The sequence below is a fragment of the Thamnophis elegans genome, chromosome 6, assembly GCF_009769535.1.
Source record: "Thamnophis elegans isolate rThaEle1 chromosome 6, rThaEle1.pri, whole genome shotgun sequence".
Classification (NCBI taxonomy): Eukaryota; Metazoa; Chordata; class Lepidosauria; order Squamata; family Colubridae; genus Thamnophis; species Thamnophis elegans.
In genome coordinates this window covers 904,559-929,918 of record NC_045546.1, presented here as the reverse complement: position 1 = coordinate 929,918, position 25,360 = coordinate 904,559, and the positions used below count along the sequence as shown (strand labels likewise).

At 51.0% G+C, this 25,360-nt stretch overlaps 2 protein-coding genes across 3 annotated transcripts; one reads left to right on the top strand and one right to left on the bottom strand.

The window, feature by feature from the left end:
- The first annotated feature begins 250 nt into the window (after window positions 1-250).
- Window positions 251-11,467, top strand: LAMTOR1 (late endosomal/lysosomal adaptor, MAPK and MTOR activator 1). The gene is made up of 5 exons (XM_032220208.1): window positions 251-445; window positions 5,509-5,651; window positions 7,541-7,618; window positions 9,260-9,386; window positions 10,699-11,467. Exons 1-5 carry the CDS (start codon window positions 404-406, stop codon window positions 10,789-10,791), a joined length of 483 nt encoding a protein of 160 aa, XP_032076099.1. The 5' UTR covers window positions 251-403; the 3' UTR covers window positions 10,792-11,467.
- Window positions 11,468-14,087: 2,620 nt separating this feature from the next.
- LOC116509862 (leucine-rich repeat-containing protein 51-like) lies at window positions 14,088-24,604 on the bottom strand. 2 transcript variants are annotated; one of them, XM_032219146.1, is made up of 5 exons: window positions 24,289-24,604; window positions 21,839-21,931; window positions 20,528-20,733; window positions 17,155-17,303; window positions 14,089-14,299 (listed from the first exon to the last, which is right to left on the bottom strand). In XM_032219146.1, exons 2-5 carry the CDS (start codon window positions 21,843-21,845, stop codon window positions 14,158-14,160), a joined length of 504 nt encoding a protein of 167 aa, XP_032075037.1. In that variant the 5' UTR covers window positions 21,846-21,931; window positions 24,289-24,604; the 3' UTR covers window positions 14,089-14,157. The 2 variants fall into 2 exon arrangements, with proteins under 2 accessions (XP_032075036.1, XP_032075037.1); XM_032219145.1 differs by lacking the exon at window positions 24,289-24,604 and having other exon boundaries at window positions 14,088-14,299; window positions 21,839-22,501.
- Window positions 24,605-25,360: the final 756 nt, after the last annotated feature.

The window sequence follows — 25,360 nt, the reverse complement described above, 5'->3', positions numbered from 1 at the left end:
GAAGACAGAAATTGAGAGAGATAGAGAGAGAGAGGAAGAGAGAGATGACAGAGAGGAGAGAATATAGATATAAATATAGATAGATAGATAGATAGAGAGAGAGAGAGAGAGAGAGAGAGAGAATTTGAAACTGGCGCCTGCGCAGTAGCGCCTGCCGGGCGGGCTGCGGCGAGGCCCGCGCGGGGGGGGAGTCACGTGACTTCTCGGGAGCCCCGCCCCTCCGTCTCGTGCCGCCCCACCCCACCCCAGTTCCCGGAAGTCCCCGCCGCGTGACCGGAAGCCGGAAGGAGGCGAGGCGCCAGCTGAGGGCGGCTCGCCAGGGTCTCCCGTCCCCTCGGCCGGAGCAGCAGCAGCAGCAGCGAAAGCAGCCAAAGACCCCACCAGTCCCACCACCGCTGCCGCCATGGGCTGCTGCTACAGCAGCGAGAACGAAGCCTCCGACCAGGTCTCGGCCCCCCCCCCCGGGGGAGGAGGGGGGAGGCCGGGTCCCCTCCGGCGGGTCTGGGGGCTTCGCGGCCTAGTGGGGGCCTCACGCGCCCAGGGAGGGGGCGGCGCGGAGAAAGGCGGGGCCGAGGCTGGCGGTGCCTGCGGGGGAGGGGGGCGGCGGAAGGAATGGGGGGGATTCTCTTGCCCCCCCCCCGCAGCACAAGGCCAGATCTCCCCGCCTCCTCCGCTGCTCTTATTTGTGGGGGGGGGGGTGTCTCTGGCTCTGGGGGTCCCTGGAGAATCTGGAAAGGGCCTCTGTGGAGGGGGAGGCAGCTGCAGGATGGAGATTCTGGGGCCAAAGGGGGCTTGGATTCTTTTGTGGGGCCTCTGAGCTGGGTTGTTTCCTGGCAGACGTTTCATGACCCGACTAGGGAACATCATCAGTGCTAGAAGGAAGGGAGGGTTTCAAGAGCAGAGGGGAGGAGGAAGAGGAGGCGAGGAAGGGGAGGGGGGGAGGAAGACTGTGGGATCTTTTAGTGCTTTCTGAGCTGGATGGTTTTCATGCAGACGTTTCATGACCCAACTAGGGAACATCATCAGTGCTAGAAGGAAGGGAGGGTTTCAAGAGGAGGAGGAAGAGGAGGGAGGAAGAGGAAGGGGAGGGAGGGAGGAAGAGGAGGTGGTGGTGGACAACTGGGGGGGTCCTTGGTGCTCTCTGAGCTGGGTTGTTTCCTGGCAGACGTTTCATGACCCGACTAGGGAACATCATCAGTGCTAGAAGGAAGAGAGGGTTTCAAGAGCAGAGGGGAGGAGGAAGAGGAGGCGAGGAAGGGGAGGGGGGGAGGAAGACTGTGGGATCTTTTAGTGCTTTCTGAGCTGGATGGTTTTCATGCAGACGTTTCATGACCCAACTAGGGAACATCATCAGTGCTAGAAGGAAGGGAGGGTTTCAAGAGGAGGAGGAAGAGGAGGGAGGAAGAGGAAGGGGAGGGAGGGAGGAAGAGGAGGTGGTGGTGGACAACTGGGGGGGTCCTTGGTGCTCTCTGAGCTGGGTTGTTTCCTGGCAGACGTTTCATGACCCGACTAGGGAACATCATCAGTGCTGGGAGGAAGGAGGGATTGCAGAGGAGGAGGAGAAAGGAAGGACGAAAAAAGAAAGGAAGAGAGGAGGGGGAGGACTGTGGTGCCCTTAGTGAGAAAACTGGGCAGTTTTCTTGCAGACGTTTCATGGCCCAACTAGGGGACAGAATCAGTGCTGGAAGGGAATGGGGATTGCAGACTGGAGGAGAAATAACGAAAGGAAAAAGAGGAGGAGGAAGGAGAACAGTGAGATCCTTGGTGCTCTCTGAGCTTGGCTTTTTTCTCGCAGATGTTGACCCAACTAGGGAACATCATCAGTGCTGGAAGGGAGGGGGGTTTTCTCTGTCTCTCTGTCTCTGTCTCTGTCTCTGTCTCTCTCTCTCTCTCTCTCTCTCTCTCTCTCTCTCTAAACGGTTTGCCTGCTGGTGGTGTTGGAAGTGGGGTTTTCTCCTTGCGAGTTCCTTGTCGGGGGTATTGTTTTTTGCTTAAGTGTTAGTCTGATGTCAATCCCGGCTTATCTGGATGTTTCGTATTACCTCTGGATGATGTTACCTAGTTGGATCAGAAAACGTCTGGGAGAAAACCACGAAGCCCAGAGAGCACCAGGGACCCCACTGTTGTTCTCCCCCACCTCCTCTCCCCAAACCCCCCTCCCTTCTACAGGTAGCACTGATGAAGTTCCCTGATTGGGTCAGAAACTATGTGAGAAAAGCACCAAGCTCAGAGAGCACCAGGGACCCCCACAGTTCAGCCCTGAGCTGCAAACTTTCTCTTCGATTTATTTATTGTGCCTGCAGTTTCCTTGGCAAGATTTCTGGATCGGTTGTTTTGCCCGGCCTCCTCCTTCTCCTCTCCCCCCCCCCACCTCCAGCCACCCAGCCCGCTTCCCCGCCTAAGGGAGGGCTGGAAAGGCCACTTTTCCAGTTCCCAACCTGGGGCCTTTAGTCAGGAGCTCAAACTGGCTGCCTTCAGTATGAGTCCTGGTGATTGCCTGGAGGAACCCCTGCAGGTTTTTCTGGCAGCCGGCCTTGGGGTGGCTTTGTCATTGGCTCCCTCCTGGGATGAGAAAGTGAATGGTTGAAGTCACCCAGTTAGTTTCCTGACCAAGGCAGGACTAGAACTCACAGCCTCCCAGTTTCTCTAGCCTGATGCCTCGCCCCCTACACCAACTGGTTCTCTCCCTTTGTTTTACAGAGGGCTAGGTCTGGTTGTTTATATTTATTGATATCCTGCCTTTATTATTGTTATAAACAACTAAAGGTGCAAATATATTTGAGTCATTCCTCCTCTTTTTGCTGCAACAACAATCCTGTGAGGTATGTTGGGCTGAGAGTGGCTGGCCCAAAGTGCCAAAAGCAGGACTAGAACTCAGAATCTGTTGCCTTAACCACTGAGCTAAACTAGCTCTAGAGTGGTTCAGAGTGAAAGCCATCTGGAGCAGTCACTCTATTAGCTCAACCTACCTCACAGGGTTGTTGTTGCAGGAGCAAGAGGCAAGAGGTTTGCTGCTTGAATTATGTATAAAAAGGTGGGATAAAAGAATAATTTTAAAAATGAGGAAACGTTTGCAACCAAATTGCCAAGCTCAGAGTTCAGGCCAAGAGCCCATAATTTTAAAAAATGTCTGAATTGTTCGCCCATTAAAAATTATGCACAGGACAGTAACGGGACAGGACAGCAGCTCCCGAGGCAGCAAGTTTTCTCGATACACGCAGTCCTCGGCTTACGACCACTATGGAGCCCCAAATTTCCATTGCTAAGTGAGGCAGTTGTTCAGCCTCCCAGAGTTACCCTGACAGGCAGCCAATACGTATTTAATGGGTTTTGCCCCATTTCACAACCTTTCTTGCTACCATTGTTAAATGAATCAGGGCAGTTGTTAAGTTAGTGACATGGTTGTTGAGTGAATCTGGCTCCTCCCTCCCTGACTTTTCTCGTCAGAAAGTCACAAAATTGTGATCCAAAATGTGACTCCAGCAAAGCTGGCTGAGGAATTCTGGGAGTTGAAGTCCACAAGTCTTGAAAGTGGCCCAGGTTGGAGACCCCTGACCTACTAGCACAGTGTTTCTCAACCTTGGCCACTTGAAGATGTCCGGACTTCAACTCCCAGAATTCCCCAGCCAGCAAACGCTGGCTGGGGAATTCTGGGAGTTGAAGTCCGGACATCTTCAAGTAACCAAGGTTGAGAAACACTGTACTAGCATAAACGAAGGTCACGTCATCAAAATTCAGATGCTTAGCAACTGACACATATTTATGACGGCTACGGTGTCCTTTTCTAACCTCCTGGCAAGCAAAGTCAATGGGGAAGCCAGCTTCAATTAAGTAAGAGCCAAGGTGGCGCAGTGGTTAGGGTGCAGTACTGCAGGCCACTTCAGCTGACTGTAATTCTGCAGTTCGGCTGTTCAAATCTCACCGGCTCAAGGTTGACTCAGCCTTCCTGAGTCCCCTTCGGGGGAAAAGGGCGGCATATAAATATAATAAAATCAAAATCAAATCAATCCATCCTTCCGAGGTGGGTGAAATGAGGACCCAGACTGTGGGGGTGATATGCTGACTCTGTAAACCGCTTAGAGAGGGCTGAAAGCCCCATGAAGCGGTATATAAGTCTTAACTGCTATTGCTATTCAATTAACAGTGGTGTTGCTAACTTAACGACTGCAGGGATTCGCTTAACAAACTCTGGCAAGGAAGGTCATCAGATGGGGCAAACCCCAATTGTGTTGGCAATGGAAATTTGGGGCTCAAGTGGTGGTCGTAAGTCGAGGATTTCCTGTAGGTGGTGAGCGAAAGGCCGAGGGAAGTCCCCGAGCCAAGGTGACCGACGCTGGGGAGAGCAGAGTCGTAAACACATTGGAGAGTTCCAGAGATGGCAGGGTTCCCGTTGGAGAAGAGCCGAAATAGCAGACGTGGGCACGGATGTGGCTGGCAGCCTTCGGGCTTCCTTCCAGCTGCAGAGGGGAGCAAATGGCTCCTCTGTGGTCACGTGAGACGCAGCCGCTGGGAAAGACTCTTCCCTCCCTTAAGGGAAGTTGGCAGAGGGAGGAAGGCAGGACTGGTGAGCAGAATTACGGCGGAGACGCCTGTCTCTGGGTTCCCCTTGGCGCCCTCTGAGCCGGGTGCTTTTTCCTGCAGACGTTTCACCACCCAACTGGCTGATCTCATCAGTGCTGGGAAGGAGGGGGGGGGGTTGCTTGTCCGTGTACTCGTGGCTTGCCCCGTCAGCGTGGGAGGAAGTGGCCGTGGCGGTTTCTTCTCTAGGCTGTTCACGTTTCGTTTGCCTGAATTGGAAGATCCTTGGCTGTCCCACCCACGGACAGGAAAGCCACTGATACAGGGGGGGTCAAACTCTATTGCATTGAGGGTCGCGTCAGGGGCCGGAGTGGGCGTGGCCAGCTCAACATCACTCGGGTCGGGGGAGCCTGGGGTGGCCTGAGCACTCTGCCACTCCTGAGCTCCATTTTCAGTTGCGACGGCTTCCTTCAACCCTCCTGCAGGGCTCCCGAGCTCTGTTTCCGCTGGCAGAGTCACTGCAGGCTGGTCCACTGTCTCCACGGGCCAGATCTAAGCTCCCTACGTCCTGGGTCTGGGCCCCGGGCCTGGAGTTTGACCCCCTCCCCCTCACTAATATATAAATGGGAAGCAAATCCCCCCTCCCTTTTAGCAGTGACGCGGTTCCCCAGTTGGGTCGCAAGACGTCTGCAGGAAAACCACCAAGATCAGAGCGCTCCAAGGACCCCGCAGCCCCTCTCCATCTTCTCTTCTGCTCTCTGCAAACCCCTCTCCCTCCTAGCCCTGATGAGGTCACCTACTCGGGCCATGAAATGTCTGCAAGGAAACCACCGTGTTCAAAGACCACCAAGGACCCTTCAATTCAACCTTGAGCTATAAATAGTCCCCTCTGCCTTTTTGACCCCCCCCCCCCAGTCCAGGAGGGATTTGGGAACGCCTGCCGTGCTCCTCCCCAGACTGACTTCCTCCTCCTTGTTCCCTCATTTGCAGGGGGAGGAGTCAAAGCCCCTGTTGCCCCCAGCCTCCAGCCCACCCAACAAGTCCATGAATGGGATGGAATCGTGCTGCACTCTGCCTTCCGCCCGGACGGACGAGCAGGCCCTGCTCTCCTCCATCCTGGCTAAGACAGCCATGTAAGTCTTTGGGTCGGGGTGCATGGAGGTGGTGGTGGTGGTGGGCTAAGCTTTGATTGGTTTTTATTTATTAAACTAGCCGATAACCTGGCATTGCCCAGATATGTATTTATAGGGGGGGGAAACGTCCCGACCGAAAGTAATTTCCAATGTTGGATTTTCCCCCTTACCAGAGGGAGCCCCCTTGTGGAGGACTGTGAAGCCGTTACCATGTCAACTCCACTGTGCAGTAAAGTAGAAGCCATTTTACAACAGTACAGTAGAAGCCATTTTAAGGCACAACAGGCTGTATCTTAACAGAACACATATCCCGAGGGTTGTCTTACCCCCACAGTATTTGTTTCCACAGAGTAAGTCATCTGTGTACCACATTTGGTTGAAATTACTCGAGGCGTTCCAGAGTTATGCTGGTACACACACACACAGACACGTTTATATATATATAGATTTACATGCCATCGCATCTCACTGTCCCGAGTGACTCTGGGAAGCTTCAAAAGAATAAAAGCCTAAGTATAAAAACATTTTTAAACTATTAAAAGGACCGTCCCTACAAGCCAGGATGTGGGGTTAGTTAAATTAATGAGGTCTTTTGGGGCGGCTGCTTGTTCTGGGGGGCCCAGGTGAATGGGATTAATTTCCAGGGGTACCTCTGGGTACTGGTTGTCCCGTTCCACGCATCCATTTATTTATTTATTTATTTATTTATTTATTTATTTATTAGACTTATATACCGCTTCTAAGCGGTTTACAGATTTTTAGCAAATTGAGTCAGCAAATTGCCCCCACAGTCTGGGTCCTCATTTCACCCACCTCGGGAGGATGGAAGGCTGAGTCGACCTTGAGCCGGTGAGATTAGAACCGCTGAACTGCAGATAACAGTCAGCTGAAGTGGCCTGCAGTGCTGCACCCTAACCACTGCGCCACCTCGGTTCATCCTTTCATTTCCTGTCATTCAGATGATCAGACTGGGCGTGGCACTTGTATCCGCCTCCCCCGAGTCCTTCCCAAGGACCTGGGAGAGGCAGGTGTGGATGTTTGACAGCGTTAACAGGTGTCATCACAGGATGTCAGCTGCTCTTGAGTCAAGCTGCCTTTTGCAATTGACCGATGGGGATTCCGTCAGTGCCGAAATGATACTCGGGACGTTGTTTCTCCTTCCCCTGCTCTGTTTTCATTCATTAAATCTGTCTGATGCCCATCGCACCGCCAAGCGACTCTGGGAGGCTCACAGACCTCAAACGGACAGGAGTGGAAGCATTAGAGCAGTGCTGGCTGGGGAATTCTGGGAGTTGAAGTCCGGACACCTTCAAGTTGACAAGGTTGAGAAACACTGTCCTAGACACCTAGAGGTTAAATAAAGGGAAACTAGGTTAAGGACTAGAATACTACAGGGTGGAAGTGGGACCTCCTTCCTAGTCCACTCTTTACCCTCTTCGGCCACGGAACGTCCCCAGGCCAGTTGGCCAAGCCAGGTTTTGGGGCTCGCGAGTGTGCCAGGAAGGCCTCCTAAAAGACCCCTTCCTTTGATGAAAGCCTTGGACTCTTGGCCCCTCCAGGCCCATCTTCCCCTTACCCAACCCTCCGTTCTGGCCGTGATTTTGGCTTGGGGCCAAGGGCTGAACGCTCCAGAACCCACCCACCCCCTGAGCTGGAGGATGGTATGCCTGCGACCCCGAGTGAGGCAGGTGGATGTTGTAATATAGTTCCTTGTGTAGGTGTGTGTCCCCCATTGTCCAGTTCATAACAGGGCATGCAGAGCCACGCTGAACCACACAGGAGAAAACAAACCCCTAAAACGCCATAACATCCTGATAGTTCATAACATATAACATTCTGAGGTGGAGAGTGGCTTTCTCTAACCCCTAGGCGCTTCTGCCTTTTTGCAGCAACATCATTGATGTTTCAGCCGCAGATCAGCAGCAGATGGAGCAGCACGAGTACATGGACCGAGCACGGCAGTACAGGTAGGCTGGCCCTGGGGGGGGGGGGGGCGGGCACCGATGGACCCTGGGGGGAACCAAGACTGGCCCTGCTGGGGCCTCCTTAAACTCCCTGAGGCCTTGTGAGTAGTTGTAGATAGTCCTTGACTTTCAAATGCCCATTTAGTGACCGGGTGAATTTTACAACGGTGCTGAAAAAGTGACTTACGACTGGTCCTCACCCTTACGACCATCACCTGACATGTAGTAACAGTGGTTGCAGCCTGCTGGGCTCCTTCCCAGCCACCTTCGAAGCCCCCGGGGGGGGGGGGAAGCCAGCTTCCCCTTACCGCAACAATTTGCTTAGCAACTGGAGCAAATGCTGTAAAATTGGGTGCAACTCACTTAATAACCGCCTTGCTTAGCAACAGAAGCCATTTGTGGTTGTAAGTCAAGAACCGCCTGTAGATCCGTTCCTTGACGGAGTCTCCACACAAGCCGGGCCACGCGGTGGCTGCCTGTCAATCTCAGATCGGGGGGGGGGGGTTTCCTCATTCAGATCACCCTCCAGAGCTTGGGGAGGGGAGGGGGTTTCAGCCCCCAGACATGGGAGGGTCAGAGCCCCCCCCCCCCTCTCAGGGGCAGCTGCTCCATCTGACTCCCATTTCTGGGTCCGTTCTTGCAAAACCTCTTTTCAGCCACACCGTCCTTTAGGGCAGGGGGGGGGCCTTCAAACTTGGGAACTTTTAAGACTTGTGGATTTCACGCGTGGCTGGCTGGGGAATTCTGGGAGTTGAAGTCCACAAGTCTTAAAAGTTCCCAAGTTGGAAGGCCCCCCCCCCCCCCTGCTTTAGGGCCTGCAGGTAGTTTCCACCCCCCCCCCCCACAGGGAGTCCCAGCTGTTCATTTAGAGCAGTTTATCTCAACCTTGGCAACTTGAAGATGCCTGGACTTCAACTCCCAGAATTCCCCAGCCAGCATTTGCTGGCTGGGGAATTCTGGGAGTTGAAGTCCGGACATCTTCAAGTTGCTAAGGTTGAGAAACACTGATTTAGAGACTGTTCAGAGTTACAATGGCACTGGGGAAAAAAGTGACTTAGGACCATTTTCCACACTTACGACCGTCGCAGCTTCCCCGTGGTCTCGTGATCGACATTCAGGCGCCTGACAACCGGTTCATATTTATGACGATCGCAGTGCTCCTGAGTCACGGGGATCCCCTTTTGCGACCTTCTGAGAAGCCAAGTCAATGGGGAAGCCGGATTCACTTAATGACCGTGTAATTAATTTAAGTAACTGCAGTGGTTCACTTAGCAACGGTGGCCAGAAAGGTCGTAAAAGGGGCCAAAACTCATTGTTTTCCCACCTGTCGTCTCTCTTAGCAACGGAACTTTTGGGCACAATTGTGGTCGTAAGTCGAGGCATGCCCACTGCTCAGAGACTGAAATTCATGATGGTCCTTAAGATGAAAGGCGCCCCAGCCATGTTGGGGGGAGGGGGGGCTGCAGAGCAGGAGCACCTGGAGATGCAGCCCAGTCACATCTGGAGGGCAATGCAGTCCCGTTGCCCTTGGCTGCAAGTGGAGAATTGTAGGCATCCTGTGGGCTGCCCCCTGGGGCTGCCCCCCACCGGCCATCCCTCCGTCTCACCCCACCCCTCTCTGCTCCCCTCACTCCCCCCCCCCAGCACCCGGCTGGCCGTGCTGAGCAGCAGCCTGACACACTGGAAGAAGCTCCCTCTGCTGCCCTCGCTGACCAACCAGCCGCACCAAGTCCTGGCCAGCGACCCCGTGCCCTCCGCAGATTTGCAACAGGTAGGTGGGATTCAGCCACGCATGTGGGTCTCCCCTGCTGGGGGGGGCAGAGGGGCTCTCGGAAGCAAGAGCAGACAACAGCTCCCATGTGCCCCAGCCGGACTGGCAAGGCATTGCAGGGACCCTAACACACACACCCCCTCCCCATGGCTCTTGGACTTTTAGTTGCCGGAGATAGCAATAGCAATAGCAGTTTAGACTTATATACCGCTTCATAGCAATAGCAATAGCAGTTAGACTTATATAGCGCTTCATAGGGCTTTCAGCCCTCTCTAAGCGGTTTACAGAGTCAGCATATCGCCCCCAACAACAATCTGGGTCCTCATTTCACCCACCTCAGAAGGATGGAAGGCTGAGTCAACCCTGAGCCGATGAGATTAGAACCGCTGAACTGCAGATAACAGTCAGCTGAAGTGGCCTGCAGTGCTGCATTTAACCACTGCGCCACCTCGGCTCCTTCCAGATGGCTGGTTCTATCCCTCAGTCCCGACGTCATCTGCATTTTATATATCATGTATATAAGTTTTTTTTTTAAAATCCACTTTTATTTTAAAAATAACTAAAGGTGGTGAACATATATCATTTTCCTTTCTCCACAACAACCCTGTGAGGTGGGTTGGGCTGAGAGGGAAGGATGGGTCCAAAGTCACCCAGCTGGTTTCTATTAGGTATGAGCTAAGATGGGGCTAGAATCCTCCCCCTCTTGATTGCCCCAAGGTCACCCAGATGGACGAAGGCAGGACTAGAACTCACCGTCTCCTGGGGATTGGCCCGAAAGACACCCAGCCTCTCTTAATGGGACTGTTCTCACTTCCTGGATTAGCTGTAGCGCTTAAGACTTGTATACCGCTTCATGGGGCTTCCCAGCCCTCTCCAAGCGGTTTACAGAGTCAGCCTCTTGCCCCCGGGTCCTCATCGACCTCGGAAGGACAGAAGGCTGAGTCAACTTTGAGCCAGTCAGGATCGAACTGCTGGCAGTGGGCAGAATGAGCTTGCAATGCTGCACTCCAACCACTGGGCCACCGGGACTCTTGGGGTGTTGCTTGATTCTTGGTCTGAGTTGTTAGTTCCTTGATTGGGATAACAGGGCCAAGGGGAGGGCAGCCCCCCCACCCCTTCTAGCCCTGATGATGTTACCTACTTGGGTCACGAAATGCCTGTGAGAAAGCAGCCACGCTCAGAGAGCACCAAAGGCCCGGCAGGAGTGCCAGCCTCCTGGCAGAAGGCCTCCCCTGCAGGGTTGGGGGAGGATGGGCACAAGCTCCTCCCGAAAGCCCCCCCCTCACCTCTCCCCTGTGCCCCCTCCCTCCAGGTCTCCCGGATAGCTGCCTACGCCTTCAGTGCCCTCTCCCAGATCCGCGTGGATGCGAAAGAAGAACTGGTGGTGCAGTTTGGGATCCCCTGATGCCCATCCTCTGGCCCGGGTTCCGGTTTTCCTCCTCCACTTTTAATTTCTCTCTTCCCCACCACTGGATCAACACCGCCGCGGACCTCGCGCACAAGAAGCGATACTGCATCGGTGGTCATCCGGCCACAGGGACACTCACGTGGGGACAGCCCAGGCTGACCAGGCCCATCCCTTGGCGCCCTCCTCCTCCTCTTCTCCCTGGCTTGGCAAGGCGGTGCCCCCGTCGGGCTGGGCAAGGAGGCAGAGAGCGCTCACTCGGCTCAGCCGCGAGGAGGGAAGTGACTCCGGGACTCACGCGGGGCGGGCGGTGGGCTTCATTTACCTTCCTGGTTGTGGCTCTGGAATGTTGACTTTGTGCGGGATGGAGGGGGACGAGCAAAGCCGGAGGGGGCCTGTTGTTTCTTCCCCCCCCCCCTCTGGCTGAGCTGGATTGTCCCCTCCCCTGATCTTTGAATGTTTTAGAGCGGGGGTGGGCGGGTGGGGAGCGGCACTGGTGAATTAGAGCTTTTTTTGGGGGGGGGGGGGAAGCAACACAACCACGGAAGTGAAGCCTTCCAACCTTGGCCTCCTCCTCTCCCGTTTTACCTCGCTGAGCTGTCATTTTAATTTTATTTTTCTTTTTGGTTTTGCTAAAGTAGGTTAAGAGAAGTATAAATATATTCATCTGAGCAAAGGCCTTGATCTTTATTTGACTGGAGGCGGAAGGGTGGAGCTGCCGTTTTATACTTGAGGTGTCCAAACTTGGGGACTTTTAAGATGGCTGGCTGGGGAATTCTGGGAGTTGAAGTCCACAAGTCTTAAAAGACCCCAAGTTTGGACACCCCGGCTTTATGGCGAGACCTCCCTTGGGGCAGTTTTGGTCACCACGAAAAAAGATGTTGAGACTCTGGAAAGAGTGCGGAGAAGAGCAACCAGGAGGATGAGGGGACTGGAGGCTCAAACATACGACCGACGGTTGCAGGAACTGGGCCTGGCTGGTCTAGGGAAGAGAAGGACCAGGGGAGACAGGAGAGCATCTTCCAATATTTGAGGGAGGGGCTGCCACAGAGAGGAGGGGTCCAAGCTATTCTCCAAAGCCCCCGAAGGCCAGAGAAGGAAGAATGGATGGAAACTGACCAAGGAGAGATTCAACCTGGAAATAAGGAGGAATTTCCTGGGGGGAACAATTCCTGCCTAAGCAACCCACAACCGTCAGAAGTTGTGGGTCACTTAGCAACAAACACTTTGGGCTCAATTGTGGTGGCAAGTCAAGGATTTTCCCTTACCTGACGGGATGGGGTGAAGCAGAAACAACCATCTATGCCAGAAGGTTCTCAACCACTGAGCCCCAGGGAGGGCCGCCATGTCACCAGAGGTCTATGAAGGCTTGAAGGAATATTGTGCTTTAAATCTTGATTTAAGCCTTGAGGGTCCCTGGCCACAAAAGGTATTTAGGGGGGGGGGTCCGTGGTGAAGAAGAGATTGAGAACCACCCACCTGTGCCACCAGGTGCAGCGTACAGGTGAACTGCAGGTAGAGCAAACCTCCAGAAGAACCTTAGTGGGAGCTCAAGGGGGGGGGCTGCATTTGGTGCCTGGGCTGCTTGCCCCCCCCTCCCCAGGCTGGGCTAAAGCAAGCGGGAGGCAGGGGGCCGAATCCACCTTCGCTGGAGGGGCCCTCAAGGCCATCCAGCCTTACCACATGTCCCCCTCGAGTGGAGTTGGGCATCTCTTAATGGGAGGTTTGGGAAGGAGGCTTACAGCCAGAGGTCCCCAAACCTGGCCACTTTAAGACTTGTGGACTTCAACTCCCAGAATTCTCCATCCAGCAGAGCTCTGCTGGATGGAGAATTCTGGGAGTTGAAGTCCACAAGTCTTAAAGTGGCCATGTTTCGGGACCTCTGGCTTACAGAGGCAACATTAGGGAAGCGTTCGAAATCTCTCGCGCTTTGCTTCCCCTTCTACAGCACTGGGCCCAGAGGGGGCAACAGCACGCTGGGTCTTTGGTGCTCTCTGGGCTTCTAGCTCTGGGATGACGGACCTGTGGCATGAGGTCCACAGGTGATACATGGAGCCATAGTTGCTGGCATGCGAGGCCTCAGCTCCAGAACACCTGTGTGTGCCGGCCAGCTGATTTGGGGCCTTCCGGAGAGCAGGAGAGGCCGTTTTTTGCCCTCCCCAGGCTTCAGGAAAGCCTCCGGAGCCAAAAGAGGGTGAAAACTCCCCCCACCACATGGTGCGTGTGTGCACATGCGCATAAAATTGTGGGTGCGGGCACGCATGAACGTGCAAAGGTTTGGCACACCTTTAGGAAAAGATTCCCCATCACTGTTCTGGCTCACTAGCCCTTCTCCTCCCTTTAGCACTGAAGATGTCCTCCAGCTGAAAATCACCAGGCGGAGAACAGCTAAGACAGTGTTTCTCAACCTTGGCCACTTGAAGATGGGGAAGTGTCTAGGACAGTGTTTCTCAACCTTGGCCACTTGAAGATGTCCGGACTTCAACTCCCAGAATTCCCCAGCCAGCATTCGCTGGCTGGGGAATTCTGGGAGTTGAAGTCCGGACATCTTCAAGTGGCCAAGGTTGAGAAACACTGAGCTAAGACCTTACAGTTCCCCTCCTCTCCTCCACAACACCCCCTCCCCTTCTGGCCCTGATGATGTTCCCTCGTTGGGCCATGAAACGTCTGCCAGAAAAGCCCCCAGCTCAGAGACCACCATGGGCTTCCCCGTTCGACCCTGAGCCAGAGAGATTCCCTTCCGTGGGTGTGTCCTTCTTTGCCCCCCTGATCCTTGGCCGGTTGCGACACGGGGGGGAAAAGCGACTGACGTTCCATCCGAGATACAACTCGGGAGAACTTTCCTAGCAGAGCAATCACCTAGTGGACGGCCTCCCCTACAGAGGTGGCGGGTGCCCCATCGCCGGAGGCTTCTAAGGAGAGACAACCTGATCAAAGAGACTCCCTTGCTCGAGCGAGGGTTGGGGTTGTGCTAGATGACCTCCAGGGTCCCCTCCAGCTCTGCTATTCTATGGCCTATGAAACATTTCCCACTGACTTAACACTCCCTACCCCCCCACTTTGGAACGGGGAACGTTTCCTTTTGCACAGAGAGATCTCTCGGGTTGCCAAAGCCGTGGGCAGAAGCAGCTGTGGTAGTGGTAGCTGAGCATGGCTGGGGGACAGGTGGGAGAGGCCCTTTGGAAGAGGCACCCCTGGCTCTCGTGCCCCCTCCACCCCACGGTCTATGCACCCTTGGCTCTCGTGCCCCCCCATCCTGGTCTGTGCACCCCTGGCTCTCGTGCCCCCCACCCCCCGCGCAATTCACCAGGTGAAACCACTCTAAAGTTTTATTCCGCAGGAAGGAAGGAAGGCGGGTGCCCATCATCAGTATCGATCCCGTTTCTTCCGGACGACCTTGGGCTTGATGTTCATGCGTCTCCAGACGGCTGCGGTGCTGCGGTCCAGTTTGGTGACGCCGCTGAAATCGAAGGACTTCAGCTGGGGCAAAGTGGACAGGACGTAGCTCCTGCGGGAAGGAAGGGAAGGAAGGAAGGAAGGAAGGAAAGAAGGAAGGAAAGAAGGAAGGAAGGAAAGGAAGGAAGGAAGGAAGGAAGGAAGGAAGGAAGGAAAGGAAGGAAAGGAAGGAAGGAAAGGAAGGAAGGAAGGAAGGAAGGAAAGAAGGAAGGAAAGGAAGGAAAGAAGGAAGGAAGGAAAGAAGGAAAGAAGGAAGGAAGGAAAGAAGGAAGGAAGGAAGGAAAGGAAGGAAAGAAGGAAGGAAGGAAGGAAAGAAGGAAGGAAGGAAAGAAGGAAGGAAAGAAGGAAGGAAAGGGGGCAGAGAGGAGCGGTCAGTCCCCCCTGCTGCCCTCCGGGAAGGGCCCCACCTCTCCCTCCTTTGGCTCTCTCTTTTCCACATGGGAGCCAGCTCAGTTGACAGAACAATTGACCAGTGGAACTACTGGCCTCCAGAGGTTGTGGGTTCTCCATCACTGGAGGTTTTTAAGAAGAGATTGGACCAGCCTTTGTCTAGAAAGGCATGAGGTCTCCTGCTTGAGCTGGGGCGGGTTGGAGCAGAAGGCCTCCAAGGACCCTTCCAGCAGTGGGGGGGTGGTCTATGTTTTAGGATGGACCTTATGGGGAAATGCCTTGGGCAGGAGCTGGACTTCCAGCCCTACCACGCTAGGAGGTAGAAAGATAAGATTTTTGCCTGCAGAAGTTGCAAGTGTTCCATCACTGGACGTTTCTAAGAAAAAAACCGGACAGCCACCTCTCTTGAATGGTCCCTAGAAGACCTTCAACGTCCAACTCTCTGACTTTATCTCAAGGAATCCTTCCCATTACAAGTTCAGAGGTGCGTCTCATCCTCCTCCTCCAACAGAGGTAAGATCAGTCTCTTGAGTGGCTTGGCAGAGGTCCCAGAAGAGCCGAGGAGATGTTGAAGAACCTGGCCCACCCGTTTGGACTTCCTGCCTGGCCTGGAAGCAGCTCAATCCTTAAGAGTCGATGGTCCTTGTAGACCAGGGATGGAAGAAGGGAATGGGTGGGTGGGGCAGGAGGACCAAAGGATAATTGGAGTAGGGGATAATTCAGCTCCTCCCGAGCTGTTTAGGATTAATTTTGCCTGTGTCAATCAGAGGCAGTAGAAGAAATTGTAATTTACGGTTGATGAGTCATCGATCAGAGTCTAGGGCAGTGTTTCTCAACCTTGGCCAGCTTGAAGTCCGGTGGACTTCAACTCCCAGAATCCCCCAGCCAGCACAGCTAGCTGGGGGATTCTGGGAGTTGAAGTCCACCGGACTTCAAGCTGGCCAAGGTTGAGAAACACTGGTCTAGGGCATTGTGGAACTTGTGTTAACTTGCAAGTCTTGTGAAATTTGAGTGGGGAAGAAAGGCTTTCTGCATATCTCAAACTGGCAACGATTTGTCCAGATTTATTAAAAACTCAAAAGACGGGAGCTGCCCATCTAAGGGGGCCTCCTTGCCCTGCAGAACCTGTTGCAGAGAATGGAAGCGGATTATCAGGAACTCCTCCAAGGTGGATGGGCTGAAGGGTTCCATGGGGGGGGGAAGACAACTGGTCGTTTTATCATGGGGGACTCGAGTTGATCCAACCTGAAAGGAAGCCCTGGATTCAGGCCTGGAAGAGTGCCAGCGAGCGAGTGAGCGAGAGAGAGAGAGAGAGAGAGTGTGTGTGTGTGTATCATCTATCTATCTATCTATCTTTCTATCTATCTATCATCTATCTATATCTAATTATATATCTATATCTATCTATCTATCTATCTATCTATCTATCTATCTATCTATCTATCTATCTATCTATCTATATCTAATTATATATCTATATCTATATCTATCTATCTATCTATCTATCTATATCTATCTATCTCTATCTATCATCTATCTATATCTATATCTGTCTATCTATCTATCTACTATCTATATCTATCTATCATCTATCTATATATCTATCTATCTCTCTCTCTCTCTCTCTCTCTCTCTCTCTCTCCCTATCTCTCTCTCTCTCTCTCTCTCTATCTATCTATCTATCATCTCTCTCTCTCTCTCTCTCTCTCTATATATATATATATATATATATATATATATATATATACCTATACCTATCTCTCTCTCTCCCTACCTACCTACCTATCTCTATCTATCTATCTATCTATCTATCTATCATCTATCTATCTATCTATCTATCTATCTATCTATCTATCTATCTATCTATCTATCTATCTCTCTCTCTCTCTCTATCTCTCTCTCTCTCTCTGTCTGTCTGTCTGTCTGTCTGTCTGTCTGTCTGTCTGTCTGTCTGTCTATCTATCTATCTATCTATCTATCTATCTATCTATCTATCTATCTATCTATCTATCTATCTATCTATATTCATCCATTGAAATTAACCGCTTGGAGACAGAGAGTGTGGAACATGCTTCACACTGGGCAGATTCCAGAATGGAATTTAGGTGTTTTAGGGCAAGGTTTCTGGGGTCTGGAGAACATCCGCCTCATGTCCAGAATAAGGGGGCCTTGGAGGTCGTCTAGTCCAACCCCCTGCTCAAGCAGGAGACCCTAAATCAGTGTTTCTCAACCTTGGCCACTTGCATTCGCTGGCTGGGGAATTCTGGGAGTTGACGTCCGGACATCTTCAAGTGGCCAAGGTTGAGAAACACTGCCCTAAATAATATTCCAGGCAGGTGGCTGTCTAGTCTCCTCTTAACATCCTCCAGGGACGGAGCACCCTTGAAATATTGGAAGCCTTCTCTCTCTCGTGCCAGCCCTGGTCCTTCTCTTACGTGGGCCCGGCATTCCCAGTCCTCCCACCCGTCCTTCACATGTTTTAGGCCGGAGCAAAGCTTCCAGGCTTCCAGCGGTCACCTGTAGCCCTTTTCCTCCTCAATGGGGTTTCCATGCAGGGTGAGGCTGCGCAGGTGAGGCAAGACGGCCAGCTTGTCCACTTCGGAGAGGCTCTGGATGCTGTTGCCATGGAGGTTCAGGTTCCGGAGGTTGTAGTAGGTGGTCAGCACCTGCAGGGAAGGGGGAGAATGGCCCCGGTTTTACTTTTATGGCTCGGTTGCTCCTCGTTGGCTTCTCTGAGCTCCCGTGGCCGGGTTGGGCCTTCCAGGTTGGCTCCCCAGGCTGGGCGGCCCCTCCCTGCCCCTGGCGGTTGAGGGTGGTGTTTATGACGGTCATAAACCGGTCCTGGGCATCCGGCCTCTCTCTCTCTGCCCCCCCGCCTCCCCATCTCTGGGTTGATGCCTCCGCAGTGACGTTTCACTGAATGGAATACAGAAGGTCCTCGACCTACGACCACAATCGAGTTTATCTTCAGTGAGAATTTGTTAAGTGAGTTTCGCCCTGTTTTACGCCATTTCTTACCACGGTTGTTAAGTGAATCAATGCAGTCGATAAGGTAGTAGCACGGTTGTTAAGTGAGTCTGGCTTCCCCACTGATTTTGCTTGTCACAATGGGAATCACGTGACCCTGGGATACGGCAATCGTCCTAAATACGAGTCAGTTGCCCAGCCAGCGGTGGATTTTTTTTTTGTTCTCTAGGTAGTTGTTATTGTTGTTATTATTATTAATAATATTTTTTATACTTTATTCATTAAACATGAAGCTCAGCCAACTGAACATTCAATAATAATAATAAGTATTATTATTATTATACTTTATTCATTAAACATGAAGCTCAGCCAACAATTCAATAATAAGTATTATTATTATACTTTATTCATTAAACATGAAGCTCAGCCAACTGAACATTCAATAATAATATAAGTATTATTATTATTATACTTTATTCATTAAACATGAAGCTCAGCCAACAATTCAATAATAATAATAAGTATTATTATTATTATGCTTTATTCATTAAACATGAAGCTCAGCCAACAATTCAATAATAATAATAAGTATTATTATTATTATACTTTATTCATTAAACATGAAGCTCAGCCAACAATTCAATAATAATAATAAGTATTATTATTATACTTTATTCATTAAACATGAAGCTCAGCCAACAATTCAATAATAATAATAAGTATTATTATTATTATACTTTATTCATTAAACATTAAAGCTCAGCCAACTGGACATTCAATAATAATAATAATAATAATAATTATACTTTATTCATTAAACATGAAGCTCAGCCAACAATTCAATAATAATAATAAGTATTATTATTATTATACTTTATTCATTAAACATTAAAGCTCAGCCAACTGGACATTCAATAATAATAATAATAATAATAAATATTATTATTATAATACTTCATTCATTAAACATGAAGTTCAGCCAACAATTCAATAATAATAATATTATTATTATTATACTTTATTCATTAAACATGAAGCTCAGCCAACAATTCAATAATAATAATAAGTATTATTATTATTATACTTTATTCATTAAACATGAAGCTCAGCCAACTGGACATTCAATAATAATAATAATAAATATTATTATTATAATACTTCATTCATTAAACATGAAGTTCAGCCAACTGAACATTCCACCGCCCAGCGGTGGAATTTTGATCACACGCCCGGGGGGGGGGGGGCTGCTGCTGCTGCCAGGCTCCGAATGGAGAAAAACCGCCCTAAGCCAGAACGGTCACTAAATGAATTGTTGTAAGTCGAGGACCAAATGTGTGATTGGACACGCAAGGAATCTGTCTCCAGGACAGAAACTCTCATACATGCAAAGCAAAAGCCTCCTCCTCCTCCTCCTTCCAACAGGGAGAAGAAAAGAACCTAAGAAGGATATATAATAATAATACTCCTGTTACTACAGCTACAATACCTGAGTTAATATACACAGTCGTCATTATTATACCATGATATCATAATAGAATAATAAACGTGACAAATTCCTTGGGTGTCCTTGGCCAATAAAGAATTCTATCTTTGCAATATGCAGGTTGCCTTCAACTTCCAACAGTTCCACTTAGTGACTGTGTTGGTTACAACAGCGCTGAAAATGTGGCTTACGACCGTTTTTCACAGTTACGACCATTGTAGCATCCCCATGACCAGGTGATAAAATTTCAGAGGCTTGGCAACTAACTCATATTTATGTCCCCGCCGTCACATGAGCCCCTTTGGGAGCTTCTGGCAATCAATAGGGAAGCCGGATTCACTTAACAACCCAGTTACTACTAACTTACCAACTGCAGCGATTCACTTAACAGCCGTGGCAAGGAAGGTCTTAAAATCGGGCAAAACTCACTTAACAAATCTCTCACATAACAACAAACATCTAGAGCTCCATTGTGGTCGTAAGGTGAGGATTACTTGTATTGTAAAGGAACACATAGTATAATTTGTAATACATGTACAATATAATGTATATAAGATTATATATATGGATGGTCTCTTGTGACGAGCTGAAGGACAGAGAATGGAAGTGTGACCTTCCTCCCATATTTGGGCATACCGGGGGTTGTGACTTTAAATATATACCTTTCTCCCTGGCTCAGCTGATAAGGAGAGGAACTCTGTGGCTTAGTGGTTAATACATCTGCCTAAGATGTAATACAGCCCAGGTTCGAATCCCAGTAAGGGTATGGCTAGCTGATGAGAGCTAAATAGCTTGAAATAGATCTATACTAGTCTCCCTTTATTTATTTATCAGCACAAATACAACACACACACACACACACACACACACATATATTTAGTGTCACAACCCCTGGTAAGCCCCAATTATGGGAGGAAGCTAACTGCTTCCATCATCTGTCAATCGGCTCGTCACAAGAATCCATCACGACAGAAACCCAATATTTTTACTGTTGCCTTTGTTATATTTGTGTTTGTTTTTTTTAAATTTTATCAGCACAAATTTAAAAAAAAACACAAATATATATATACACACACACACACACACACACATACATATACATATATGTGTTGTATTTGTGCTGATAAATCAATAAAGGGAGACTAGTATAGATTCAGCTGATAAGGAGGGTTGTGACACTAAATATATACCTTCTTCCCTGGCTTCAGCTGATAAGGAGGAGACCTGTGGCTTAATGGCTAAGACGTCTGCCTAATATGTAATACAGCACAGGTTCGAATCCCAGTAAGGGTATGGCTAGCTGATGAGAGCCAAATAGCTTGAAATAGATCTATACTAGTCTCCCTTGATTTATTTATCAGCACAAATAAAACACACACACACACATATATATATATCTAGGCGAGGGTTTAGAAAGGGCCGGGAGGGGGCTTGGAGTACCGGGTCGATGCTGGGCAGGTCGTTGAAGGAGAGGTCGATCCAGTAGATGTCCAGCGGATACTCCAACAGCTTCTCCATAATGTCTGGGAAATCCTTCAAATCATTCAGGGTGTTGTTGTTCAGCCGGATGGCCTGAGTCAGCAGGCGGCCTCCCTCCAAGCGCCGGATGGCCCTGAGCCCAGGACGGGGCTCCTCCGTCAGCAGGTCTGGGGGGGGGGGAGGCAGCAAAGAGGGCAGAGGGAGGGCGTCTGCTGTGCCAGGAGCAACTGGGCACAGACTGGCAGCTGATGCCCACCTGCCCACCAGCTCTGGAGCATACGCAGAGTGCGCTTTCCACTCTCAGCCATGCGGGTCAGGGTTGTCCCCAAAAGTGCTTCTGCCCCCCACCCCCCCACCCCCCAAAAAGCAACTGGACTTTATTGGGGTTTCCCCCCCCCCCCCTTTCAAAATGTCTCATTTCTCATTCAAGATGCAGCTTCAGTTCTGGAGAAGTTCTGAAGTTTTTGGATGGGAAACGAAATGTTTTCAAAGAGAAAAACAAGGAAGCTCAGTTGCCTTTTGGAAATAAAACACACCAAAAAAGCCCTTTTGGGGTTGGTTTTATCCCTTGTTTTGAGAGAGTCACAGAAGGAGGATTTTCTCTTTGGGCCAAGCAGCAGAGCAGCTTTTAGTTTTATCTACTTATTTACATCTCGCCTTTATTATTTTTACAAATAACTCAAGGCAGCAAACATACCTTCCCCCTCCTCCTATTTCCCCCACACAACCACCCTGGGAGGTGGGCCGAGAGAGGGAGGCACTGGCCCAAACTCACCCAGCTGTCTGCCATGCCTAAGAACGGTACTAGAACTCTCTGCCCCCTGGTCATAGACCCAAACTCTCCCAGCTGTCTTTTATGCCTAAGGCAGGACTAGAACTCACCATCTCTGGGTGACTGGGCAAAACTCACCCAGCTGTCTGCCATGCCTAAGACGGTACTAGAACTCTCTGCCCCCTGGTGATTGGACCAAACTCGCCCAGCTGTCTGCCATGCCTAAGGCAGGACTGGAACTTTCTGTTGCCTGATGTTTGGCCCAAACTCTCCCAGCTGTCTTTCATGGCTAAGGTGGAGCTAGAACTCCTGGTCTCCTGGTTTCTCGCTTGCTGCCTCAATCACTAGACCGAGCTGCCTCCAATGGCCCAGGGTTTGAGCCGCAGCAGTGGCACATGGGTTTCATTTAAAAGTGTGCCCTGCCTGTAGCATCGGTGCCGCCTTCTAATATCCAATATCAAAACGCAGAAATGGAAACGGCGCCAGGTGTTCGTCCGTACCTTGCATGAAGCTGATGCCTCGGAAGGAGAAGTCCAGCGGCGGCGCCTGGAGGGAGGCCTTGGTGTAATTCCAGTGCACACACGCCTTCCCAGCTGTGCTGGCAAAACACAACGGCCCACGGCCAGAGATTCGCATGTGGCCAAGCCCGGGAGGCTGCTGAGCTGGCTACTCCGGGGTCCCGGAGCTCTGTCCACACCTCCTACTTTGGGGAGTCTGGCCGGAAGGAGGGAGGGAGGGAGGGAGGGAAGGACCCAGAGAATGGCCCCGCTCCAGGGGAGGGATGAGGCTGCCCACAAAAGTGGCAGGAGGGCGGCAATGAGGCCTTTGAAGCAGAAGCGGGCATTGCCCGAAACCTGCTATGGCCGTCTGGATTTTTCTAGCCACGCAACGAGGGCAGCCCTGTTGCAGAGAGACTCTATAAACCACGATTCGCAAATCACCATGGAAGCCGAAACCTCAGTACATCCGTGCACTGCATCCTCTCAACCCTCAAGCCAAGAAAGTTTGCTGTGTGGAGCCCCTGGGCAGGAGCAGCTGGAGCTGTGCCAGCTGCCAAACACCTGTGCCCAGGCAGGCATATCTCAGGAGCTCCGGTATCTTGGAGGAGGGAGGGAGGGAGGTAAAAACAAGGAGTGAGGGAATGAAGGAATGGAAATTGGGAGGAAAGGAAGGAAGAGGAGAAGAAGGAAAGAGTTGGGGAAGGAAAGGAGGGAGGGAACAAAGGAAGGAGAGACTAAGAAAGGAGAAGGAAGGAAGGAAGGAAGGAAGGATGGATGGAAGGAAGGATGGAAGGAAGGATGGAAGGAAGGATGGAAGGAAGGAAGGAAGGAAGGAAGGATGGAAGGAAGGAAGGATGGAAGGACGGATGGAAGGAAGGAAGGATGGAAGGAAGGATGGAAGGAAGGATGGAAGGAAGGATGGATGGTAGGAAGGATGGATGGAAGGATAGATGGAAGGAAGGATGGATGGAAGGATGGATGGAAGGAAGGAAGGAAGGAAGGATGGAAGGAAGGAAGGATGGAAGGAAGGATGGATGGAAGGATGGATGGAAGGAAGGAAGGATGGATGGATGGATGGATGGAAGGAAGGAAGGATGGAAGGAAGGAAGGATGGAAGGAAGGATGGATGGAAGGATGGATGGAAGGAAGGAAGGAAGGAAGGATGGAAGGAAGGATGGAAGGAAGGATGGAAGGAAGGATGGAAGGAAGGATGGATGGAAGGAAGGAAGGATGGAAGGAAGGATGGAAGGAAGGATGGATGGAAGGAAGGATGGAAGGAAGGATGGATGGAAGGATGGATGGAAGGAAGGATGGAAGGAAGGATGGATGGATGGATGGAAGGATGGAAGGAAGGAAGGAAGGAAGGATGGAAGGAAGGATGGATGGAAGGATGGATGGAAGGAAGGAAGGAAGGATGGAAGGATGGATGGATGGAAGGAAGGAAGGAAGGATGGAAGGAAGGAAGGATGGATGGAAGGATGGATGGAAGGAAGGAAGGATGGATGGAAGGATGGATGGAAGGAAGGAAGGATGGATGGAAGGAAGGAAGGATGGATGGAAGGAAGGAAGGAAGGAAGGAAGGAAGAAAGGAAGGAAGGAAGGGGAAGAGATGGTTGCTAGAATTCTGACCTTCAGCCGTGAAGATACAGGGAGTTGTCAACCCACAACCAGAATTGGGACTAGAATTTTGGCACTAAGACATTAAATGGGTCATGCTCCATTTCATGACTTTTCTGCTGTGGTCACTAAGCGAATCTGGCTCCCCCCACTGACTTCGCTTGTCGGAAGGTCAGAAACGACAATCACGTGACCCCGGGATGCTGCAACTGTTGTCCATAGAGCTGGTTGACCAGCACCTGAATTCTGATGACCACCTGCGGGGAGGCTGTGACTGTCTCCTGCGTTGTAACTCTGAAGCTTCATTAGCTGTGCTGGCTGCCCCCCCCCCCCCCCAAAAAAAACCCCTGTGTCTGGAGAGGGAGGCTGTTGCTCAGCCACACCCACTTTCTGGCTGGGGAATTCTGGGAGTTGAAGTCCACCTCTGTTCCAATGGCCCAGTTTGAACACCCCTGCTTTAAAGGCTCCCAATGGGACAGATGTTGCTTCATGCCGTCCTCCTGCCCCCCCCCAGCCCCACATACTAATGGGGGCTGCAAAATTGTAGCCCCTTGCTTTTGCAGCCAGAGGTGTTTTTTTTTGGGGGGGGGGGAGATAAGCAACGGAGACACCTTTTCTTATGATGCAACTCCATTGGGGTGTATCATTTCTCAAAGCACACGGCAGCTGTGCTATACAGGAGACCTGAATGCGAATCAGGGTATTCCCCAGATGCCACCTCCCCCCTCTCCTTTCCCTGCCCTGCCACCCTGTTCAGCTGAAGTTGCCCTATTGTGTTTGGAGGGTAAATGCTCCCCCCCCCCTTCTTGCCTAGGCCTGGTCCTGGCTCTTACCCCAAAGCTGGCACTGATTCTACGCCAGGAAAGAGATGCCCTGGGGCAATATTGGCAAGGGGCCAGAAGCAGGGTGAGATGTAGGAGACCCACAGCGGAGATTAGAGGAATCCATGGTGCTTCTTGCAGCTCTGCAAAACTCTGGGGAGGCCGAGAGCAGAAATTACCCACCTGGGAAAGGAAAGAGCAGAACTTGCCTGGAGAGGAAATGAAAAACAGAATTAACACCGACCGAAGACCATAGTTGCTACTCAGGGTTGAACTGTGAGCGTCCTTGGTGCTCTCTGAGCTGGGTGGTTTTCTTGCAGACGTTTCATGAGCCAACTAGGGAACATCATCAGTGCTAGAAGGGAGGAGGGGTTTCGAGGAGGAAGGGGGGGGGGTGTCCTTGGTGCTCTCTGAGTTTGGTGGTTTTCTTGCAGATGTTTTATAACCCAACTAGGTATCATCATCAGTGTGAGGGAGTGTGGGATTTACTCCCTGTTTATATACAGGATACTTGCCCTGTCCGTGTTGGTGAGGCTGTGATTTTTCTCCTTGGACCTTCCTTCATTAGGGTACTGCTTTCTGCTTTGTTGTTTGTCTGGTGTTAATCCCTGCTTATCTGGGTAGAGGCTGCAGATAAGATCCCTGCTCTCTTTCAGCAGTGATAAGTTACCTAGATGCGCCCTGAAACTTCTGCAGGAAAACCACCAAGCCCAGAGAGCACCAAGGACCCCTCAGTCTTCCTTGCCCCCCACCCCTTCCTCATCCCTTGGTGGGGCAGTGGTTAAATGCAGCACTGCAGGCTACTTCAGCTGACTGCTAGTTCTGCAGTCCAGCGGTTCAAATCTCACCGGCTCAAGGTTGACTCAGCCTTCCATCCTTCCGAGGTGGGTGAAATGAGGACCCGGATTGTTGTTGGGGGCAAATATGGTGACTCTGTAAACCGCTGAGAGAGGGCTGAAAGCCCTATGAAGCGGTATAGAAGTCTAACTGCTATTGCTATCTATCTATCTATCTATCTATCTATCTATCTATCTATCTATCTATCTATCTATCATCTATCTATCTATCATCTATCTATCTATCT